We start from the raw sequence: 19,749 nt of genomic DNA, 5'->3' as shown, positions 1-19,749 counted from the left end.
GCATACGCTACTGTGGAAACCTGAACTGACAGCACGCTTTTGATCTTTTTCTCTCCCACGTTTACTTGCTTCTCTTCCACATCCATGGGAGAAGATGACAGTAAAATGTAACACTATTTAGCATCAATAGCGATAATCCGAATCTCATCTTGCAACCGATAGGACGTGCTTCTTAGCCTTGTGATACTACCATTCGCGAGTGACTTCAATCTTTTAACGCCGCGCGTTCGAGAAACATGAACGATCATCTAGAACTGATGGTCAGCAGTGACAGTGATCCGAGTCCTTCGTCGGGATCGTCCTCATCGTTATCGGTTCGGCAGCACCTAAGGACACCAAAGTGTGCCCGCTGTCGGAATCACGGTGTGATTTCGTGTCTTCGTGGACACAAAAAACTGTGCCGGTGGCGAGAGTGTTGCTGTCAGAGCTGCCAGCTGGTGGTTCAGCGGCAAAGGATTATGGCCGCTCAGGTTGCCCTCAGGAGGCAACAGCAGTCCTCGTCGTCGGCGGGTGCGTTCCAGGGAGGTGCTATTGGCTGCGCCACAGGGGAGCCTCCTGGAGCGGGGAGAGTTTTTAACATGGAGGAATTGATCATTCAGAAACAAATCTACAGCCAGCAGTTGAAGGGGGTTCAGAAATCGAAGATGGCCAACCGGAATATGCTTTACGGTGAGTGTTAAGTCAGTGTCAAACGGAACTAGTATAAGCTTTGCATGAACCTAAATTTGTCACTTTATGACTATTTTAAACAGAGTAGGCAGTGTGACTTTGCACTCGTATCCAAGTGAGTTTTAAAACTTGCTTGCACATTTATTTTCGGTTTGCACGTGAACCCTACTAACAGTGCATTACACTTGAGTTAGATTTGAGTTTGAATCCTGCATAACAACAATTGAATAAAAATCGAATTGCGATGAAATTCGCGCCGCGTCTGCTGCAACAGTTTGTTGCATTGTCCTTTGAAAGCATAAGTTCGATCTAAAACAAAACTCATCGCGTCACATCATCGCCTGCATCGTTGGATACATCGTGCACTGCATGCATTGCACGCATTTAAACTAAATCGATCAGAGTGTGCGGTGCAAAAAAACTCAAACTATCGAGAGGAAGCAGATTCAAGTTGGTTTCAAATTTGGAAAAGTGTTACTAAGCTCAACCTTGCACGAGTTCATGCCATCACTGATTTTAAATTACAACAGCTTTCTTTGCGCCTGGCGTTTTTTGAATGATTAGCAGTTAAGTTTAGAAATGAGAGCATAAAATGGACAATTTTGTTAATATAACGCAGACTTCAAGCGTCAGAAAAGTTTTTAAATTCAAAGCTCATTTCTGCTAAATTTGTCAGATTTTGTACTGATTCAGAAAAAAAGAGTGTAGATTTCGGCAGTCTTTTATCTTAATTTATCTGGTTGTCGAGCAGTTTTAAATTTGTTTGAGTTTATAATTATTATTTAAGCTTCCTCCTCATCTCCGGGTTGTGCGGTTTCCTAGTTTTTGCTTATTTTCATATTTATAAATTTTTAATCGGTAGTCCTTTCACGAAATCCACAGCGTTTCAAACTTGGACTTTGTTAACCCAATCTATGATTTTTGATTGTTTTTTTTAGCGATGTGATATTTTAGGTCTTTCGCTTCGGTGATTTGCAAAATTTTCCACTGGTAATGCGCTTTTAACTATCAGTATTCAAAGCAGTAGTAAGAATTATGCTCAACAAACTATTTTTTTTCCTAAGTTCATAAAACGTATTTTCAAAAGCTTATAAAATGTATACGGTTAACTGTTGCACTTAAAAAAATCACTGAACTAACTTTACAGATTTCTAACTGTCATCGACATAATCAATTCAACCACTCTGGGTGTGGTAACGATCGGCTAACCCACAATGAATAGTTAAAATACAGTCAGGTTTTTTTACGCGGATTTTTTAACGAGATTTTTACGCAGACTTTTGAAGTAACGCGGATATTTGAATTGACGCGGGTTAAGCACCAAAAACGTCATAGTGTTTATTGAGTAAAAGACTTTGTCAAAAATAATTTTCCGCCCTCCGAAAGATCCGAAATGACCTTCAAAAAGGACAATTTTAAAAACTGGTCATAGAGCGTCTCGGATTTTGAAGTAGAATACTTCTCTCAGGAAGTTCGGCTACATAGGGATGTGAAATGAAAATCTAAAACCGAAAAAAGTTAAATATATGTCCAATTTCAAATGCTAATAAATCGGTTAGTATTCGATGGGTTTCCTTCGTTATTGCAGCAATAGATTGGAAAATCTTCTAAGATTCTTCCCAAATGAAGATAATTGTGATTACTATTGAAAATAGTCAAGCCTTGTCAAAACGAAAAATTAGACCTCTGATTGGTCGTTATATGCTTGCTTCCCAAGCACGGTCGACAGAATCATATACCTTGCAATTCAAAATATGTTATTTGGCCTATATAAGAGCCTGTTTCAACCGAAGCCGCTCATAATAGTTCTAGACAGTGACAACAGTAGTCATCCTTTAGCAGCAGTAGTAGCAGTGCGTGGATACCAGCGATAGCAGATAGCGGCCACAACTGTGGCATAGCAATGGGTAGCGCACTAGTTGTGACGAATCCCAGCATCGATAGCAGCTGGGCCAGCTGATGCTGCGCGGATACCAATGGCAGCATATAGCGGTCACAACTGTGGCATGGTTACGGATAGCGTAGCAGTTGCAGCGGGTATATCTTACCATGAAGCATTTATGCAATAATTGAATGAAAATTGCAATTGCAGCAATCGGCCTTTTTTAAGGCTACTAAATGTATTTGGAAGAGCATAATGAATGGTTATTAATAAACTGCATCTGAGGTTTGATGCTGCTGCAAATGCACAGCAGTGTGATGTTTATTACGATTTGTTGATACTGTGCTTAACAAGCGGTATATACGAAACAAATCCGATTTCAAACAGAAAAGTTCGGCACGTTCTGCCCACGATGCCACGACTATAAACAAGGATGTAACGTCTTGAAAAAGACGGTTATAGTTTGACATCACAGCAGAATTTCGACCTTTATACTCATGTCTACCATCGGCAATATCAAACACGCAACAATCGGCTTCCATGCGACACGGAGACAGGAACATTTTCTTCTTCCAAGCCGCGCAACACGACACAATACATGTTATTCTGTTGCTTTAATGAGAGCTCTATCGACGGCTCGACAGAATGTCCACAAGAAATCATTTTTTGTACATCCGTGCTACGACACTGAGAAAATCTGTAGGAACAGAAAGTAAATTGATGGGGCCGGAATGAATGAGATGTATTTTTTGTACATTAGTATTACGACATAAAATTTAAAAAAAAAAATTTCGAACGTTGTAGAATGGTATAACCGGAAATAATTAAGTCACTCCTATTTTTCCAGTTATATCATTCCACAACTTTCGAAAAATTTACGTTCGTTTATTTACTGTAAAAAATGACTGACACGCAAGCAGCCGAGTTATCTTTCTTGTAAAAGTATTCTACTTCAACCTTGCGGTCCTGGCTTTGCACACAACCCTCCTGTGAATTTTTTTTCCTAAAACCTTTCTTGGTGGTTTACTTTACGCGGATTATGTGCAATGTCCACGGTCCATACAAAATTTTCAGAATTTATATGAGCAGTTGTCCACGGGGAGGGGGGGGGGTGGTTCAAATAGTTTTAAATCTGTCCACGTGGTATGTGGATGGCCCCTTATACATATGTGAGTACAGGAGAACCAATGGGGTGCTGTCTTTCACAATTTGGTAAAACTTCTGATTTAACCTCTTCGATTTATCACACTTTGTGTGTTCATGTGTGTGTATGTATACGTGTATGTGAACGTGTGTAAGACCAATCGAAAACTACAATTAGTTCCGTTATTATATTGGTGCTTCTTGCACCATTTGTGTATGGATGTGTGTACATGTATGTATGTGTAATTAAATATGTTGGTGTAATATATGTTGAGTCCGACTAAACGTTACTTATAGTATGTATTTGGTTAGAAAATGTGCGTGCAATGCATGAACAGAGCAACATAAAATGTCTCTGCCTATATTCCCTAAGTGGCCACACACTTTTAATTGTAACTTTTGAACTCGATAAAATATCTAAAAAATCATTTGACACAACATTTCTGAGTGTATAAGCATTCCAAAAATGCAGAAAAATCGATTTTCCCAACTTTCAAGAATAGGGTTCTTCCTTAACTTGAATTTAACTTGAAATTTACTTATCCTTTCAGTAATACGTCATAGAGAGAGTTTCTACTACTGAAAAAAAAAAACTATATTGTGGCTCAGAATTCAATAAAAATAACTCACTTTTTCTTTGAGAACTATTTCAATATTCCTGAGATCTTCAAACAAAAAAATTAACATAAAAATTTTAATTGAAATCAGACTTCTCGCATCATTTCCAATAAATTTTTTTATGCAAACGTTTCTCCTAAGTTTATCCGTTCTTAACCCTCTTCCGGCGTAGAGAAATCAATTTTTACCTCAAAAAATAAACTTTAAAATCTTATTGCTCATCAACTACATGCACAATCGACACAAACTGGATTGCATATTGAAGATCAATCTGTTCTCTAACCGGAATAAGCCGAACCGAATTAATGTCATCGTGCAAATTTTGTAGTATAATTGTAAACATGAATCAAATTTTCATCACCCGCCGAGAATGGGTGAAGGTCTCCTAAAGTGTCTGAGACGGGTTTTCTTAACTTTCTTACTTCTCTACCAATATTGCGTGCTTAGTACAGGAAAAAACTACTTGAACTATGTATATACAAAATTACATTTGTTACAAAGATAAGATGCTACAAAAGTAGTTCGGAAAAAAATGTTAATGCTTTTGTTGCAAAATAGTAGTTGAAAGAAGCACTATTAAGCAAAAACATTTTTTATGATTTTTTTGACAGAAGTGCACGATTGTATGCGAAAAACTCTTCCGAACATTTAAATATTTTCATTGTGGATCACAGGTGAAAAGGAAGGCCGCAATCGTACACGCCGATTGAGTTGTAAGCTACGACCCGCCGTGCAAGCTTGTTTACAAGTTGCCATCTTGTTTTGTTTTCTTTCAAACCTTTTTTATTGTGTCCGAACTTACCATCATGAAAATCCAAAAAAATATTTTTTCTGTCGATTTTTTCACCTGTCAACAAATTTAAGAAAAATCACCATTTTTAAATCCACTGATAAGAACACTCCCGGGCATTGTGGACACATCTCCGCATGCCCAAATTTGTGCAGATACTGAAGGAGCCATGGCCTGACAGGACCTGGGTCAGGTGGTGGTTTACTTCCCCGTGGCGCTATTCGATCCATCCGGCTATCGCCGGAATAAGACGATGTGTCCATCTACCTTCGGTAGAGTTGGACCATTCTCGCTGCCACCTGGCCATCGAAGTTGATCTTCTGGTACTACGTTTACCTCTTGCGTCACGTTGGTTGAAGCACTCTACATTCTCTATGATGATGATGCCGATATTGCCTCGTTCGACACGATTCGCGTCGTTTGACACGATGCGAGCCTCAGGCACATGAACCTGGAGGTTCTTTCCAGTTTATCACGGTAGCCAACGCTTTCGACCACACAGGCCCGCCAAACCTAAATATGAGCGTTGAACGTTGCAGTTTGCACCTGCTACTATATACCGCCGAGCTATTTGACATTTTACGTGATAATGCAGCTTGTAGAAGCTTTTCTATGAAGTGTTTCTAGTGCACCCACCAACACTTATCAACGCCTCCTGTCCCGATTTACGATTATTCTCTACTATGTCCTCCATCTTATGGCGCGCTAACTCCAGTTTCCTGGAGTGCATCCAATTCAATCCGCTGATTGACTCGCCGTATTGCAAGCATCCTTGACGCAGTTTGTTTATGCTCCTCTACTTTCTCTTGTTTCTGTCGTCGGCTCTATTCTCTTCAACGTTCAACAACACCTCGAAATGTTATCTAGCATAACTCTCCTTTATCTGTATATCACATGATTTGCTGCCACCATTGTGCGAGCTCGGGCCCGGTTTTCCTCATTGGCCTCTTGACACTCCGCATCGAACCACGTATTGCGTGTGGTGTCTCTTTTGTTCGTTCATGTCTCTAACCGGTTCACCAATCCGGTTATCAAATTTCCGAGTGTACTCTGTAGCAACTCCGTCAGCTGATAACCTATGGATGTCCAACCATATTTTCCCCAAAGTGCTCGACTCGTGCCCACTGTTTAATATTGCCCTTGAAGGTCTCTTAAGAAAACGACGGGAAACGACGGGGATAACCGACGGGGGAAGATGAAGTTCACCTGGAATTAATGTTAGTGGTAATGAAATCGAGATAATCGACGAGTTCGTGTACCTGGGCTCACTGGCCTTATGGCAGCAAATCGTGCAAATTTTGGTCTCCCTAGGACGCTCCGAGTATAATTTACCGCTGCACAAAGATGACCATCTACAAAACGCTGATCAGACCAGTAGTCCTCTACGGCCCTGAGACATGGGCTATGCTTGTTGAGGACCAACGCGCCCTTGCGCTCTTCGAGCGGAAGGTGTTGCGTACCATCTTCGGTAGACTGCAGATAGAGAACGGAGTGTGGAGAAGGCCAGCGAGAAGGAGCTGGGGAGCCATATCGTCCACACAGTTAAGATTGGCAGGTTGTGGTGGGCTGGGCATATCCTAAGGATGTCGGACGACAGCCCAGTAAAGATAGTTCCAATCCGTCAGGTATGAGATGGAAGGGCGCACAGCAGGCAAGGTGGAACGATCAGGTGGAAGACGGCCTTCGAACCCTACGCAGACTGTAGTACTCTTACGTTCAGCGAAGGTCATACCACGGCTTGGGACTGTTTGGTAAGGTAAGTATAGCGAAGATTCCCACGCGTGCAGTTTTAGTTGAGTCCTGACGTTACAAGTATTGAGTTTACAATCATCATTGTCCTTTTGCGTTCGCTCGTATTAGGGTACTTTCGGTATACTGCCTTCAGGCTTATAAATGAGCACAATAGGACAATTTTCACTGCACCAATCGTCTTCTTTTGCTTCTGACGTTGGCAAGGCGCGTTGTTCAAAAATATCCTTGAACAAATGTGTCAAACGAGCAGAGCCGGATTAACGATTGTGGGAGCCTGGGGCCCAGTTTCAAGTGGGGGCCCCAATATAAAACAAACCCGTTTTTTATCGTACGAGTTGAAAACATTTATTTGTTATTGAAAAGTTACCATGATTTGTTAGAACTCTTTCTGACGAGTTTTTTTTGCAGAGACCTCATTAATTAAATAATTTACAATAAACCTTATTAACCTTATTACTTAAATATTCAACAATAAACAAAGCAACGCATTAAAAAAAATAGTGGGTTATTTTCTTTCTCTGCTTTACCTCCCATTCGCGCTGGTTCGATTCAAATGGTGTGTTAATGTGTGTCATTGCAAGTAAATCCATTATGGATGTAGTTGTGATAATGGCGCTTGAAAAAAACCCTGAACCCTGGCCTGTTTAAATTTTCTTGCTGTAAATCGAACTTTTGAATCTCATTTTCGAAAGAGAAAAAAACTTTTTCTCTATTTGTAGGGGCCCCAAAAATGTGGAGGCTCGGACTCCACCCCCTAAATCCGGTTCTGCAAATGAGTACTTGCCACTAAGACGCTTTTTCCCTAAACGTATTTGTTGTGTGCGGGGGGGAATTATTTGTGTCATTGATCTTGTAATATTATTGCTCCGTAGAAATGAAATCTGGTTGACAGAAATAAAACAAAACAGCATCGCCAAACGAATGACAGTTGGCATCTCTTCGATGAGCGAATGTTATTTTACCAGTTGTTTTGTGTGCGGGGGCCGGCGGTCCTTCTACATTTACGAGCACACTAACGAAGCGAAATTAATAGAGGTTATGGCCGTTTACAAACCTAAATTTCTTAATAGGGCCACGAAATTCTAAGAGCTATTATTTGCATGAATGACGTTAGGGAAATATTCACAAAAGTTACTCATATGCCAATGTGTATATTTAACTTCATGCAAAATGATGTCAACATTTGTAAATTATCAGATCAGGAAACGATTAATTTATTACTGTCTTAGATAATTCGTAGTCACATACACACTTGCCAACTTGCCGAGATAGTTGCAGAAAGGTGTCGTTAGCATTTCAAAATCTTGAAATCTTACACACGATTTCTGGAGTTTTTTGTTCTAGCTTGGATATCTGTTATCTGTGGCCAAGGGGAGGGCAAATAATAAATAACACCGAGAAGAAAAAAAAGGAACATCTTTCATAAAATAAATGTATGCAAGTCACGACGTTTGTAACTTGTGTGCAAATGAATGTTGAAAAATAATACATTATTATTATTATTAATCATTCAGCTTGCCTTTTGATAACACTATCAATGTCTCTGGGTTCATTTGTTGCTAAGTTGAGCATATACGCTGTCGAAAAACCAATAATATTAACGAAACGGTTTGATTTTTTTTCTTCCCCTCTGAAATTTCAACAGTTTTTAGGGAGAGTAGGGATACCATCCGTCCTGATTTAGCAGGACATGTCCTGATTTTGAGATCCGTTTGGAGCGTCCTGATTCATTTTTCATATTTGAGCATTTGTCCTGATTTTTCTGAATGTTGCCGGATGTTCAGAAATGTTAAAGATTGTTCAGTACTTTTATTTTGACTCCGGAATGAAACGGACTCATTTTGAAAGATTTTTTTTGTCTTTGGTTGAATTTTGTCGAGAGCAATTGTCTAGATCTTGCAACCCTCAACTATCTGACTTTTGGGTCCTAAAGCTATTCAGTTTATTTCGCACCATAATGGCGGTCGCTATAATGTGTGTTCGTAACATGCGAACCTCTCTGCTTACGTCAGTTTTGGGATTTCTGAGGAATTGGCAACACAAATGTTGCCAGATTTTTTTCTCTTTTGATAAAAAACGCGAGGACTTCAAATTGACATGAGCAAATTTGTCAAAAGGGTGGATGATTTAATACTTAATTTTGCATTTTAGCGTCCGCCATTATGGCCATTAAAGCCACGCGGCTTTCTGAGAAAAACGTGATTTTTAAAAAATGTTCCTCGTTTTCCTTAAATGAAGAATAAAAAATTGTTTGAAATGTCATTTTGCACACGTACGGTCAGAGGGATGGCAACATGCCATACCCCTGACTCTTTCTATGTTAAATGAGTGAAGAGTGTTCCCCACTAAAGTGAAAAGTTTATGGAACTTTTGCTGGGCGCCTGCCTTTTGTCAAACGTGTAGAGTTTAGATAAGGCTGCCATCAGGTTTCACGTTTTGTTCAGAAAACGTCACGTTTTGTTCAGAAAATTGCACTCTTTCAACTGCTATATAAAAATCAGAAAACCATGTAATAGTTTACGTGTGCTGCATTTTTTAGGTATCTACTAATGCATAATGAATCAAAGTTGCAAAATTGTATCGTCCGAGAAATACTTTAAATGAATAAACGAGTGGTGTATTTTGAAGTAAAAATCTCAAATTACGTGTTTTGTCTATTGATACCTCAAAAAAAAAAACACCTCATATCAAATTTGTACCGAAAAAAGTTGTCCTGATTTTTAACCCCAACCAAATGGTAACCCTAGGGGGGTGACATAAAATGAGAATGGAATTTGTAACGGCCTCATAGAAAAATTGAACCTGGACCGATGAACAGATGGCAGCAGCTTAGCATGCCGTTGAATGCGGCATGTCCATAAAACAAGCTTCCACCATTTCTAGTCAGCCTATACACCAGAGAGACGCCGAGACACTCACCGTTAAGGCAACTGTCAACATCAAAACGGGCGAGTTGTATCATTTTGCATTGCCGTTATCCGTGCCTTAACGGTGAGTGTCTTGTCATTTCTCTAATGTATAGGTTCGCTAACCATTTCCCAGTTTCTTGCGGATAAGGTTATTAATTCTACGAAAACCGGTGAAAATTCAACTGTAGGTGAACGCATAACTGTGTCACGTGTAATCGAACAACATTTTGCTACCAGTAAAGCGATAATTAACGTTGACGTCCAAAGTGTTCATATCCTTCCCCAAAAAACTCTTTTCCGTGTCTAGTTTACCTCCAAAAAAACTCTTTGAAAAAGCCTAAGAAAACTTCGAAAACACTATACACTATACACTAAGGTCGTTTTTTACGCGGGGGATGCGTTCCAAATTTGTATGGGCCCGCGTAAAAAACGACTATTTTGGGTTGTAAATACAACAAAGAAAACCATCCTAAAACGTTAAATCTTCGTTTGAATATGATAGTGGCCAATCTAGAGACCAAAATGCAATATTTTAAGTTTGAGTTTTTACACCAAAAATTGTGATTTTTTTTGAAAACTGATATATGATCACTCGTGGCCTAAAACGGAAAACGTGATTGAAATGAGGTCGATATCTTGTACCGTTTTTGAGTAATGGAGGAAAGCAACCCGCGTAAAAAAACCGTGTAAAAAGCGACCTTACTATATTAGAGTATCTCTACCTATTTTTGCATCAATCATTAGTTGCTTAGAATAGATGAACAAAAATTAGTTGCTTAGTTAACGTGTGCGATCGACTCATAGATTTAATGTTCAATTGTGGAGAAAATTGAGAAATAGCTAAGGGTGTCCATTTTATCACCCCGTCCCCAAGTTCTATTTTAGAGGGGATTTATTGGCTCTGGTTTTGGCTCGCGTTTTTTGTTCAACCGTTTGTTTTAGCGCTTTCTGCTTCTTATGTGTTTTCAGGTTATTGTGTTTCTTGATCTGCAGTACCATACCGACCGATGACCCAGCTTGTTTCGCCAAATCCCGTAACCGTTTCCAGATGATGTGGTTGATCACCCTCTGGGCCAGATTAGGGTTAGATGTTACTGGTTTTTTGTCTCTTCCTGGTAAATCATCATAATTGCGGTCGCTATAATAGGTTGTCGTAATATGCGAATCATATTACATTAGTTTTGGGATTTCCAAACATTAGCAACATAAATGAAGCCAGATCCGCCATTATGGCGCATAAAACCTGGATGGATTTCACGTTCTTCGGATGAATGCCGAAATGTTTCGCCATTTTATTCATCGAAATCCAACTCACTTAGATTTTACTGCCGAGAACAACAGCTGATAATTTCAGCGAAATATTCTACAAGTGTTCGGCAAAAATTTTTTCACTTTTTAACGTGCAAATATTACCATGTTGTTTTTAAACAACACTGAGACTTTATCGCAGAATAAAGTCGAAACAATTACTTTTGTTAACAGTAACTTTAAAATTGACCTTTTGTTAGTATAATTACTGATAATTCAAACATTTTCACTAACCACTAACCTTATTTTAAAATTTATTTTCAAAGACAGTCAGCACCAGTCGGGAATCTCGACATGTTTTTTTCGTTTCCGAGATTTTGACACCAAAAATAAAAACAAAACATTCAAATACAGTACTTCCAGTTGTTAAGTTTCCTTCGTTAGAGTCTAGAGAGTTGTTCTAATGAATTTTATTTCTAAAAAATACTAAAATACGTATATTTGAAAACGTTTTTAGTAGTGTTGTTTTAAAACAACATTGCGCAATTAAGGGGTAATTGGAGAAAATGAGTTTTTCTTGTTGTTTGTCGTTACCGTGTTACAATGTTAAATATACATGCTAATGACACTCCATTTTTTTTTTTTATTTTATTCTACTATTAACAAAATAAATAAATAAATAAATACGCAGCGCATTGCCGAATTATTTTATGAATTGCAAGACTGTTATCCTATGGAATTTAAAACTCTTTCTCCATTATCTTCAGTATCGAAAGCTAAATTTCATTTTTCAATATTGTCCAGTAGGTTTTTTTTTCTATGTGAAGCATTGCCTTGTAGTAAATACTTAAGTCCGGACTTAATATTCTCTATAGGGTTACTTTGCTTTTATTAAAATACGGTCAAATCTAATCTTTGGCCAACAGTATAACTTAATCTTTGTTTTCAGTTTCGGGTGAGGTAATGCCTCCATTCCATGTTCGACCGAACATCAAAAGGGCATTGTAATACAAACAAATTCATTATTCCACACTTAATAACAAATCAAGCAGATCCAAATCAATAAACGTGTGATGTGAAGTAAAAGAAATATCATTTCCCCCCCCCCCCCTCCCCGTCCGAATTGATAGCATAGATCATCATAACATTGGCCCAGAAGCAAAATAATCAGATTGATTTACCAAACAGCAATTGATTTACCAAACAGCAACCCCACACAGAACAAAGCTCGAGCGCGGAAGACACGGACAGGCAAACAAGCTGCTAATTAAAAAGAAAGCGGAATGAAACAAATGTTACCATATTGCCGTTCCGGAGAAGATTGTGCAGTCCGGGTATCAAATGTTACACTTTTATTGGCGCCCAGCAGCCACTAATCATACGACTTGATGGAACAATCCGATCCGATGTTTACTTCAAATTTGGAAAAATCACAATAATGTTCAAAATCGAAATTAGGTCATGCTGACAAAAATCAACAGAACGTTCCGCTAGTTTTATGGACCAGAACCCATCATTCAAAGCGGACGAACGCGTTCACGCGGGAACCAATCGAACCGCTAAGTCTATTTCACAGTAATTATCTCAATTAGTTGCATGCGTTAACCGGGAGAACCTTCTGCCGCCACACTGTCTGGCCCGGAATGTCCCGTGAAAATCTTCCCGATCCTGACGCGTTTAGTCCTGAAATCTGAGCCGCGATCCTGTAGCGGAAAAGGAAAATTTTCATAGTTTCATATTACACAGCGAACCGAGAAACAATAACAAAACTGCCGCCGCCGTGTCGTACCAACCGGAGTGCCAGATGCAATCATTATGCAGAAGCTGGAAAAGTCACAAGTCGTTTGCTCGCTCGCTGTTCATACATATATTTTTTCGGTTCTGCTTGTCAGTCCAGTATGGGAAACCTGATCTGATCCATATGCGCAGTAGTTTGCTGCCCTACACGAAACATGAGGATCACCACCATAAAGGATGATCGGCCAGACGGGAGACAAACTGTCTGGTAGGACTTTCACCGGTTTTAGTTTTACAACTTTCTCGGAGTTTGTTTTTGTATCGATACTTTGAATGCAGCATTAGTAAACATTGGTTGGGCGTTATTCTAAATGCGAATGATGAAGGTCTCAAGCGTCGATGGTTATAATGTTGAACGAATCCTTCACTACAGCTTTCACCGAAATTATTGGTGGGATTAATCGATAACGAAATTGCTACATTCAAAAACCATGTTTTCTCCAGCCCTTGAGCAAATACGAAATATGTAGTTGCATGAATATCCTACGGAAGTAAAAAACGGAGTGAGATCCAAAATCCATTAATTTTCACTGTTTTTTTACTTAAGCTATACTTTTAATAAGATGGAACACTCTTTACCATAAATTTCTGTACATTTCATCGTGAACGTGACTCCTGCATTTAGTACCTTCATGATAACAATTTTCGCGAAGTCTGCTCTGCATAATTTTTGCATAGTTCTCAGATTATTGACTATGAGCTAAACATGCGAAATGAATTTAGTTGACAAAATATATACTTTATTTCTGTCTTTGTCCACTCAAACCTCGTACAGTAAATAGAAAAAAAATCCGAAACAGAGGCAACACCAACTGGTTATCTACCAAAACACCAAAGTCGAAGCAAGTGTTTTTTTTTTTAAAAAAAGCAACAAACGGGAAACGAGGATCCCGAAATTTGATCGCCAAATGAAATACAACTACTTAGCGGCAATAAAACTGTTAAAAGTGTGTTAAAACAAGCACCCAGTGTGCTGCAGGCACCGATCCCATGCTGGGCGGAGAAAGGACTTGGAGGGACAAAAAAGCGATGTCTCCATAGTCGCGTTCAACACGCATGTTGGGTGGAAAATAATTTCCAAATAATTGTGTTTCGTTGTTTGACTGACGGTTGGACATTTATACACGGCCGTCTGCTGAATACTGCGGAAAGCGAGAAGCAGCAGTGTAACTCACTGCCTGTTGACGAAGCCCACCTGGTCCGGCTCACGGTCCCAAATCGACCACTGCGGGTTGCGTTAGTTGGGGAGCTCCGCGATTGACTGACAGACGTCAGAGATGTTCTTTATTTTTAAATCGAAAATAAACAAGCGGCAGTTAGTTCACCATGCAGTGAGAATAAACCCAGTCTTAAGCACATAGAAAATAACAAATTACCAAACCGAACAAATTTCAACCAAAAACCATAATTCCCATATCTACTAACAACCGCGTAATTGAGACATGCTTGTTCAAACAAACGCCCCATTCTGTCCTCCGGGCTGCGGTTTGTTTCTTTTCTCACTTTGAAAGACATCTCTCTTTTTTTTCTCGCTTCGTTACTAAAACAGCATCCACTTGCTGTGATGAGCTTCTCCCCAATTAACCGTATTAATTATCACTTAACATGTTTCTTTTCATCTGACTTCCAGATTGCCGCAAATTCGCTTCCCTCTTCGAGTCACCGCTGACGGAACGAATCCGCAAGCGGCGAGCGTTCGCCGACAGTGGCCTAATGAGTGCGCCGATTCTACTGCCAGCTCTACCGACCACCGCCGCCACTAGCAGTTCTCCGTTCGTTCCACTGAAGCCACTGGTACTGCCTCCACTAGAATTCGTCCAGCAAAGCCTGCGACTGGCGGAATTCACGCCACCTGAGACACGGACTGCGTCGGCTGTTGTAACAGACCGGAAACCTAAGCTGTCATTTTCGATAGAATCAATCATCGGAGTGAAATAAAATGTAACGCTTCGTGCTTTGTTATCCACTGACTTCTTTACTATATTTTTAATGTACATAGTTTCGTTCTGTTAAATAAAATAAACTCAGAAAATATATTGCAAATAAAACAAATATTACACTAGAGATTATGTCTTTTATGTTGCTTTTAGATTCCCGCTAAAGAGATAATAAATTACGCCCAGCTGACGCTAGAGTCATAACACAGAAAGGATAGAGAGAGAAAGTGACGACTAACAGCTAAATAATACTTAAGATTCTTTGTTCAGATCATCCCGTTGAATGCCATTGCTTTCACCGCTGCCGGCCGCTTCCACCAGTGCCAGTAGCCTTTGTCGCAGCTTTTTGTCGGTATTGCAGGCGCACTGCACCAGCGTGGTCAGGTGCTTCGTGGAGTAGCCCCGGGAGTGTCCCTCCATCAACCATTGTTCCAGCAGATCCTTCGGTTGGTAGTACGCTTTGATGTACTGTTCGACGTAGGCTCGGTGCTCCGGGTACTTGCCACCGGCGATAATCTCCAGGATCGAGATGAAATGGGTGAAGTCTAGCTGCATCAGCGCGCGGCCACCCGGGGTGCACTTTTTCGCACCGGAAAAGCTGGGAATGAATAGGAAAAAAGGCTTTATTCAGTGACATTGGTTTTAAGCTGTTCTGCAGAACAACGTATTAATCTGTTCTGTTGAGTTGTTTTTCGTGTGTGAAGCATTCTATTTACTTTTCAACAGCCAGTAATATTTGTATTCTGTTTTCGTAAAAGAACTATTTAACCAATGTTTTTAGGTGTTATTTGAAATATGTTGACGAAGGACTACGTCTTACGGCCCTATATCGGCGTACATTCTGTGGAAACCAAAATCGAGAGGTGACTTAAGAATGAAAGATTTCAACTGTATAACCAAACGATGAATTACAATAATCAATAGTCGTTTCATGACCTCCTAACAAACATTTTTGTTGAATAACGGCTTAATAAGCCATAGGACAGCCGCAATCTGCTTACTAAGCTTTGAATCAACAGTTACCATTATAACTTCTTTGTTTAGCAACAAAAAATGATGAAAAGTTGAATTTCCGTGAACAATGAATTAATCACGTGCGAGCCAAGTACAGATGCCATGAGTAGACACCAACCATTTGCCGTGATATTCTCTATATCAGTACCTAAAAAAATTGACCCAATAGTAGACAATTCAATGATCTGCTGTAATCTGATGTCTTGAAGACAAACATGTTGGTTCAGGCAACCGCAACTTGGCGAAATGTAGCTTTTGCTTCTTAACTAACATGCACTCGGTGCTTGATGCTCGTCTTCGGATCAGCACGCAACGAGTGTAGAACAGCACCACATAGTGAATACCCGTTTTCTACACACTAAGAATTTACTGCCGAATCTCAGTAATATATTGCCGAAAACGGCACTACTAAGGGATCGATCACACAAATATAGCACCTTTATATTTTCTCGTGATTCTCGATTCAACCTAGATGAAATTTCGGTATAAAATATTACCGAACTATCACTATCTAGATCTCGGATATTTCGCGCCGAAATTTCAGTGAATTTCTGATTTTCGTTTGCTATTTTAAACAGTGATAATAGTGTGGTAGTCATTCCGCAGTGTAAGCACGGACGACTTATGCAGGTGACTATATCGTCAGTTGATTTCAAGACTGGCACAACTCAAAACCGATAAGATACTAGCTTTATTTCATAAATTTCAAAACGGGTTTCCGTGGGATGAAACTCAACAGTATTTAGCAAAGTTTGCCATCAATGAGATAAAACTGCAAAATTTTATTTTGAGTTAGTCTTGAAACTAACTGACGATACATTTGGTGTTATTTTTTAAATTAGTCGGTATGAAATTATTGTAGAGATTTCACGAATTAACTGCACAAACGTGCTCTTTTAACAGCAGATCCTATCGCGTATATAATGTAGAGTTCATTCTTGCGGCTGATTTAACTATTTAGTATTCACCGTTGACTTTTTCACCTTAATTAAGCACTCATCGAGATTTACCTACCTCTTGCTCTACCCAGATATGAATATCACTTATATCATCATATCGCAGAAACCAGTGCATTTGAGGGTTTCGTTTTGATTTTTGAAGTAGAATACTTCTCTCAGGAAGTTCGGCTACATAGGAATGTTAAATGAAAATCTAAAACCGAAAAAAGTGAAAAATATGTCCAATTTCAAATGCTAATAAATCGGTTAGTATTGGATGGAATTCCTTCGTTCTTGTAGCAATAGATTAGAAAATCTTCTAAGATTCTTCCCAAATGAAGATAATTGTAATTTTATTTTTCCAACTATTGTACTATTGAAAATATTCAAGCCTTATCAAAACGAAAAACTTTACCTCTGATTGGTCGTTATATGCTTGCTTCCCAAGCAAGGTCGACAGAATCATATACCTTGCAATTTAAAATATGCTATTTGGCCTATATAATAGCCTGTTTTAGCCGAAGCCGCTCATAATAGTTCTAGACACGACAACAGCAGTCCTCCCTTAGCAGCAGCAGTAGCAGTGCTGTGGATACCAGCGCACAGTGGTCGGAAAAGGCAATTTGACGAACTTAATTCATTTGTGCTTAAACGGTTGATATTAGCCAAAGACAATGTTCAAAAGAATTGTTCATAAAAATATAACGGAACTGTTGATAAGAAATTTTTTTGTTCATGGCCTACTATCATAAAAATTAAAAATCTAACTTTTGATACAGCGAAGATACATAAATAGTTTCTTTAGCAAAGTTGTAGAATGTTTCAAAATATGAAACTTTGCAGAGAATATAAAAATTTCTATGACGTCTATTTACTGAAATACAAAGCATTTTCGCTGTCAACCCCCTCAAATTTATTTTTTCTAGCATAACTTTTTAAATATTGTTTTTTCAAGAACATAATATTCTAGACAAATATGACCAACATAAAAACACAGGTTTCTTTCGAAGACAGCATGTTGCTACAATCGTTCTATACTGAGTTAGAGCGTTTTTTCATTAAATTACTTCCCAGATTTAAATGTGTATAGGGGAGAAAAAGGGAAACCAGTGTACATCATCAAGTACTTTTTTAAAGCTTAGACCTTGTACTATAAGTTAGTTAAACTTGGATACTTGACAATTCATAAATGAATGAGTAGAGTGATGTTTTAGGTATGTATGTTTCTGGGGTTTTCTATTCAAAAATGCACAAACTACCAGATAAATGAACGATGGTTTGTGAATCAATGAACCATTATCTCGCAAAACTTTCAAAAGCAGGGTATCAGCATCGATAGCAGCTGATGCAGTGAGGCACATTAGTGAACTGCAGTCTCTGTGTGATAGTGGGCACTAGTAAATGCATTCAATGAAAAGTTGACTCATTTTGACAACACATGAGCCGTCTGGTTTAGAGTGTTAAACCAGCTTTTCACTGTTTATTTTATGACAAAAAATTCTTTATTCGCACTGTCAGTGATAACGCCAAGATGTGATCGATATCTTATCCGATATTGAATTGAACAACAAATTGTCCTTTTCAGGATGAAATAAAAACCTGATGATTGAAGAGTTAATATTTTCTCTTGAGTTAATTTACATTTTTGAATTTTTAAAGGTTATAAATTTTACTTTATTTCCGTATCTCAGAACATACTGAATTATCTTTTCCTTCATTCATGAGCATGATATCCGAAAAACTTTCATTATATGCATGAAAATTATTTTTTCGCATAACCAAAATTCAAAAATTGTCAAGCCCCAATGACAAGCAACTTAATATATTATTGAAAATGGTCAATCCTTGTTAAAGCGCAAAATTCAATTGATCTGATTAGTCAACGTTTATTTACTAGAAAAAATTACTAACACGCAAGCAACTGGGTTATCTTTCTTGTGAAAGTGTTCTACTTCAACCTTGCGGTCGAGGCTTTGCACACAACCCTCCTGTGATTTATTTTTATTTTTACGTTTATGCCACAAGACTGTACTCTACTGTACACACTACATTTTAACTACTGGAAACCAGCAAAACTTTACTGATATTAAACATGCTGAAAAATCAGTTATGAAGTCAGTAAACTTTCTCGCTGAAGTGATCAACAATTCGTAACGTCAAATTTTTGAAACCATTTTGCTGAAAAATCGGTTTCTTGAATAGAATTGCTGCTAGTTCAGCATTTGAGCATTTGAAGTGTGTTTACTGATGCATCTCAATTAAAGTTAGAAAACACACAGAATTTTTATTCATTTTTTGTTAATTTTTAAAGCAATTTGCTGACTCCCGGCAAACAGGATTCTGAATGCTGATAATCAGCAAGAGTATTCATGCGCATTCTTTCAAGTATATTTTTTGCTGAAAATTCTTTTCAGGTTTTGGTGTGCCGGTAATCCGCAGCACCTTCCGTTCGAAAACTTCAACGTTAAGGTCCTCCGCGAAAAGCGCTGTAGTATCGATTCCTTAAAGGACTATCGGTCTTATAAGGGTTTTGTACAGCCTGGATTCATCACTGGATCTCTTGGCTGGTTTTATTGTCGGCGGTCACCAGTGATCCCGAATACACGAACTCGTCGACCACATCAAGCTCATCGGCGTCTACAGAGACTTGAGTTGGTAGGCTGATGTTGCTTTCCCTGAAGCCTCTCGGTCGCATGTATTTCGTTTTCGACGCATTTATTCGCAAAGTTACGTGTTATGGTGTCTAAGTCATCAGCAAAATCCAGAAGCTGAAGGTTTTGTGAACATCGTGCCCTTCGTGTCGATGCCCGTCCTCCGGATCACACCCTCACGGACGATGTTAAACGGCAAACAGGAAAGTCCATCACCTTGTCTTAACCCTCTACGCAATTCAATGGGGGTTGAGAGTATCCCCAAAACACGCACGCAGCATATCACTTACGCCTAGATCAATCGAGTTACTTTATCAGGGATTCCGTTGTCGTGCATGATGTGCCATAGCTGTTCTCGATCGACTGTATCAAGGGCTGCCGTGAAGTCGATGAAGATGTGA

The 19,749-nt window shown here is 39.0% G+C and overlaps 2 protein-coding genes across 2 annotated transcripts in view; one reads left to right on the top strand and one right to left on the bottom strand.

The window, feature by feature from the left end:
• The first annotated feature begins 243 nt into the window (after positions 1-243).
• LOC129733721 (doublesex- and mab-3-related transcription factor 2) lies at positions 244-14,769 on the top strand. The gene is made up of 2 exons (XM_055695253.1): positions 244-669; positions 14,439-14,769. The coding sequence occupies exons 1-2, from the start codon at positions 258-260 to the stop codon at positions 14,744-14,746; spliced, it is 720 nt and encodes a 239-aa protein (XP_055551228.1). The 5' UTR covers positions 244-257; the 3' UTR covers positions 14,747-14,769.
• The window catches only part of LOC129733707 (syndetin), a 17,622-nt gene continuing 12,633 nt past the window's right edge, over positions 14,761-19,749 (bottom strand). Inside the window, exon 5 of the mRNA XM_055695247.1 lies at positions 14,761-15,343. Coding sequence (XP_055551222.1) covers positions 14,998-15,343 — 346 coding nt within the window. The 3' untranslated portion in view covers positions 14,761-14,997. The remainder of the gene's footprint in view (positions 15,344-19,749) is intronic.

The sequence above is a fragment of the Wyeomyia smithii genome, chromosome 1 (assembly GCF_029784165.1).
Source record: "Wyeomyia smithii strain HCP4-BCI-WySm-NY-G18 chromosome 1, ASM2978416v1, whole genome shotgun sequence".
In the NCBI taxonomy this organism is placed as follows: domain Eukaryota; kingdom Metazoa; phylum Arthropoda; class Insecta; order Diptera; family Culicidae; genus Wyeomyia; species Wyeomyia smithii.
This window is presented reverse-complemented; position numbering and strand designations above follow the sequence as displayed.

Excerpts from the sequence above, each read along its gene's own strand:
- LOC129733721 (XM_055695253.1), top strand. The coding sequence starts at position 258 with ATGGTCAGCAGTGACAGTGATCCGAGTCCTTCGTCGGGATCGTCCTCA. Across the intron at positions 670-14,438 it reads CAACCGGAATATGCTTTACG|ATTGCCGCAAATTCGCTTCC; the intron begins GTGAGTGTTAAG and ends TCTGACTTCCAG.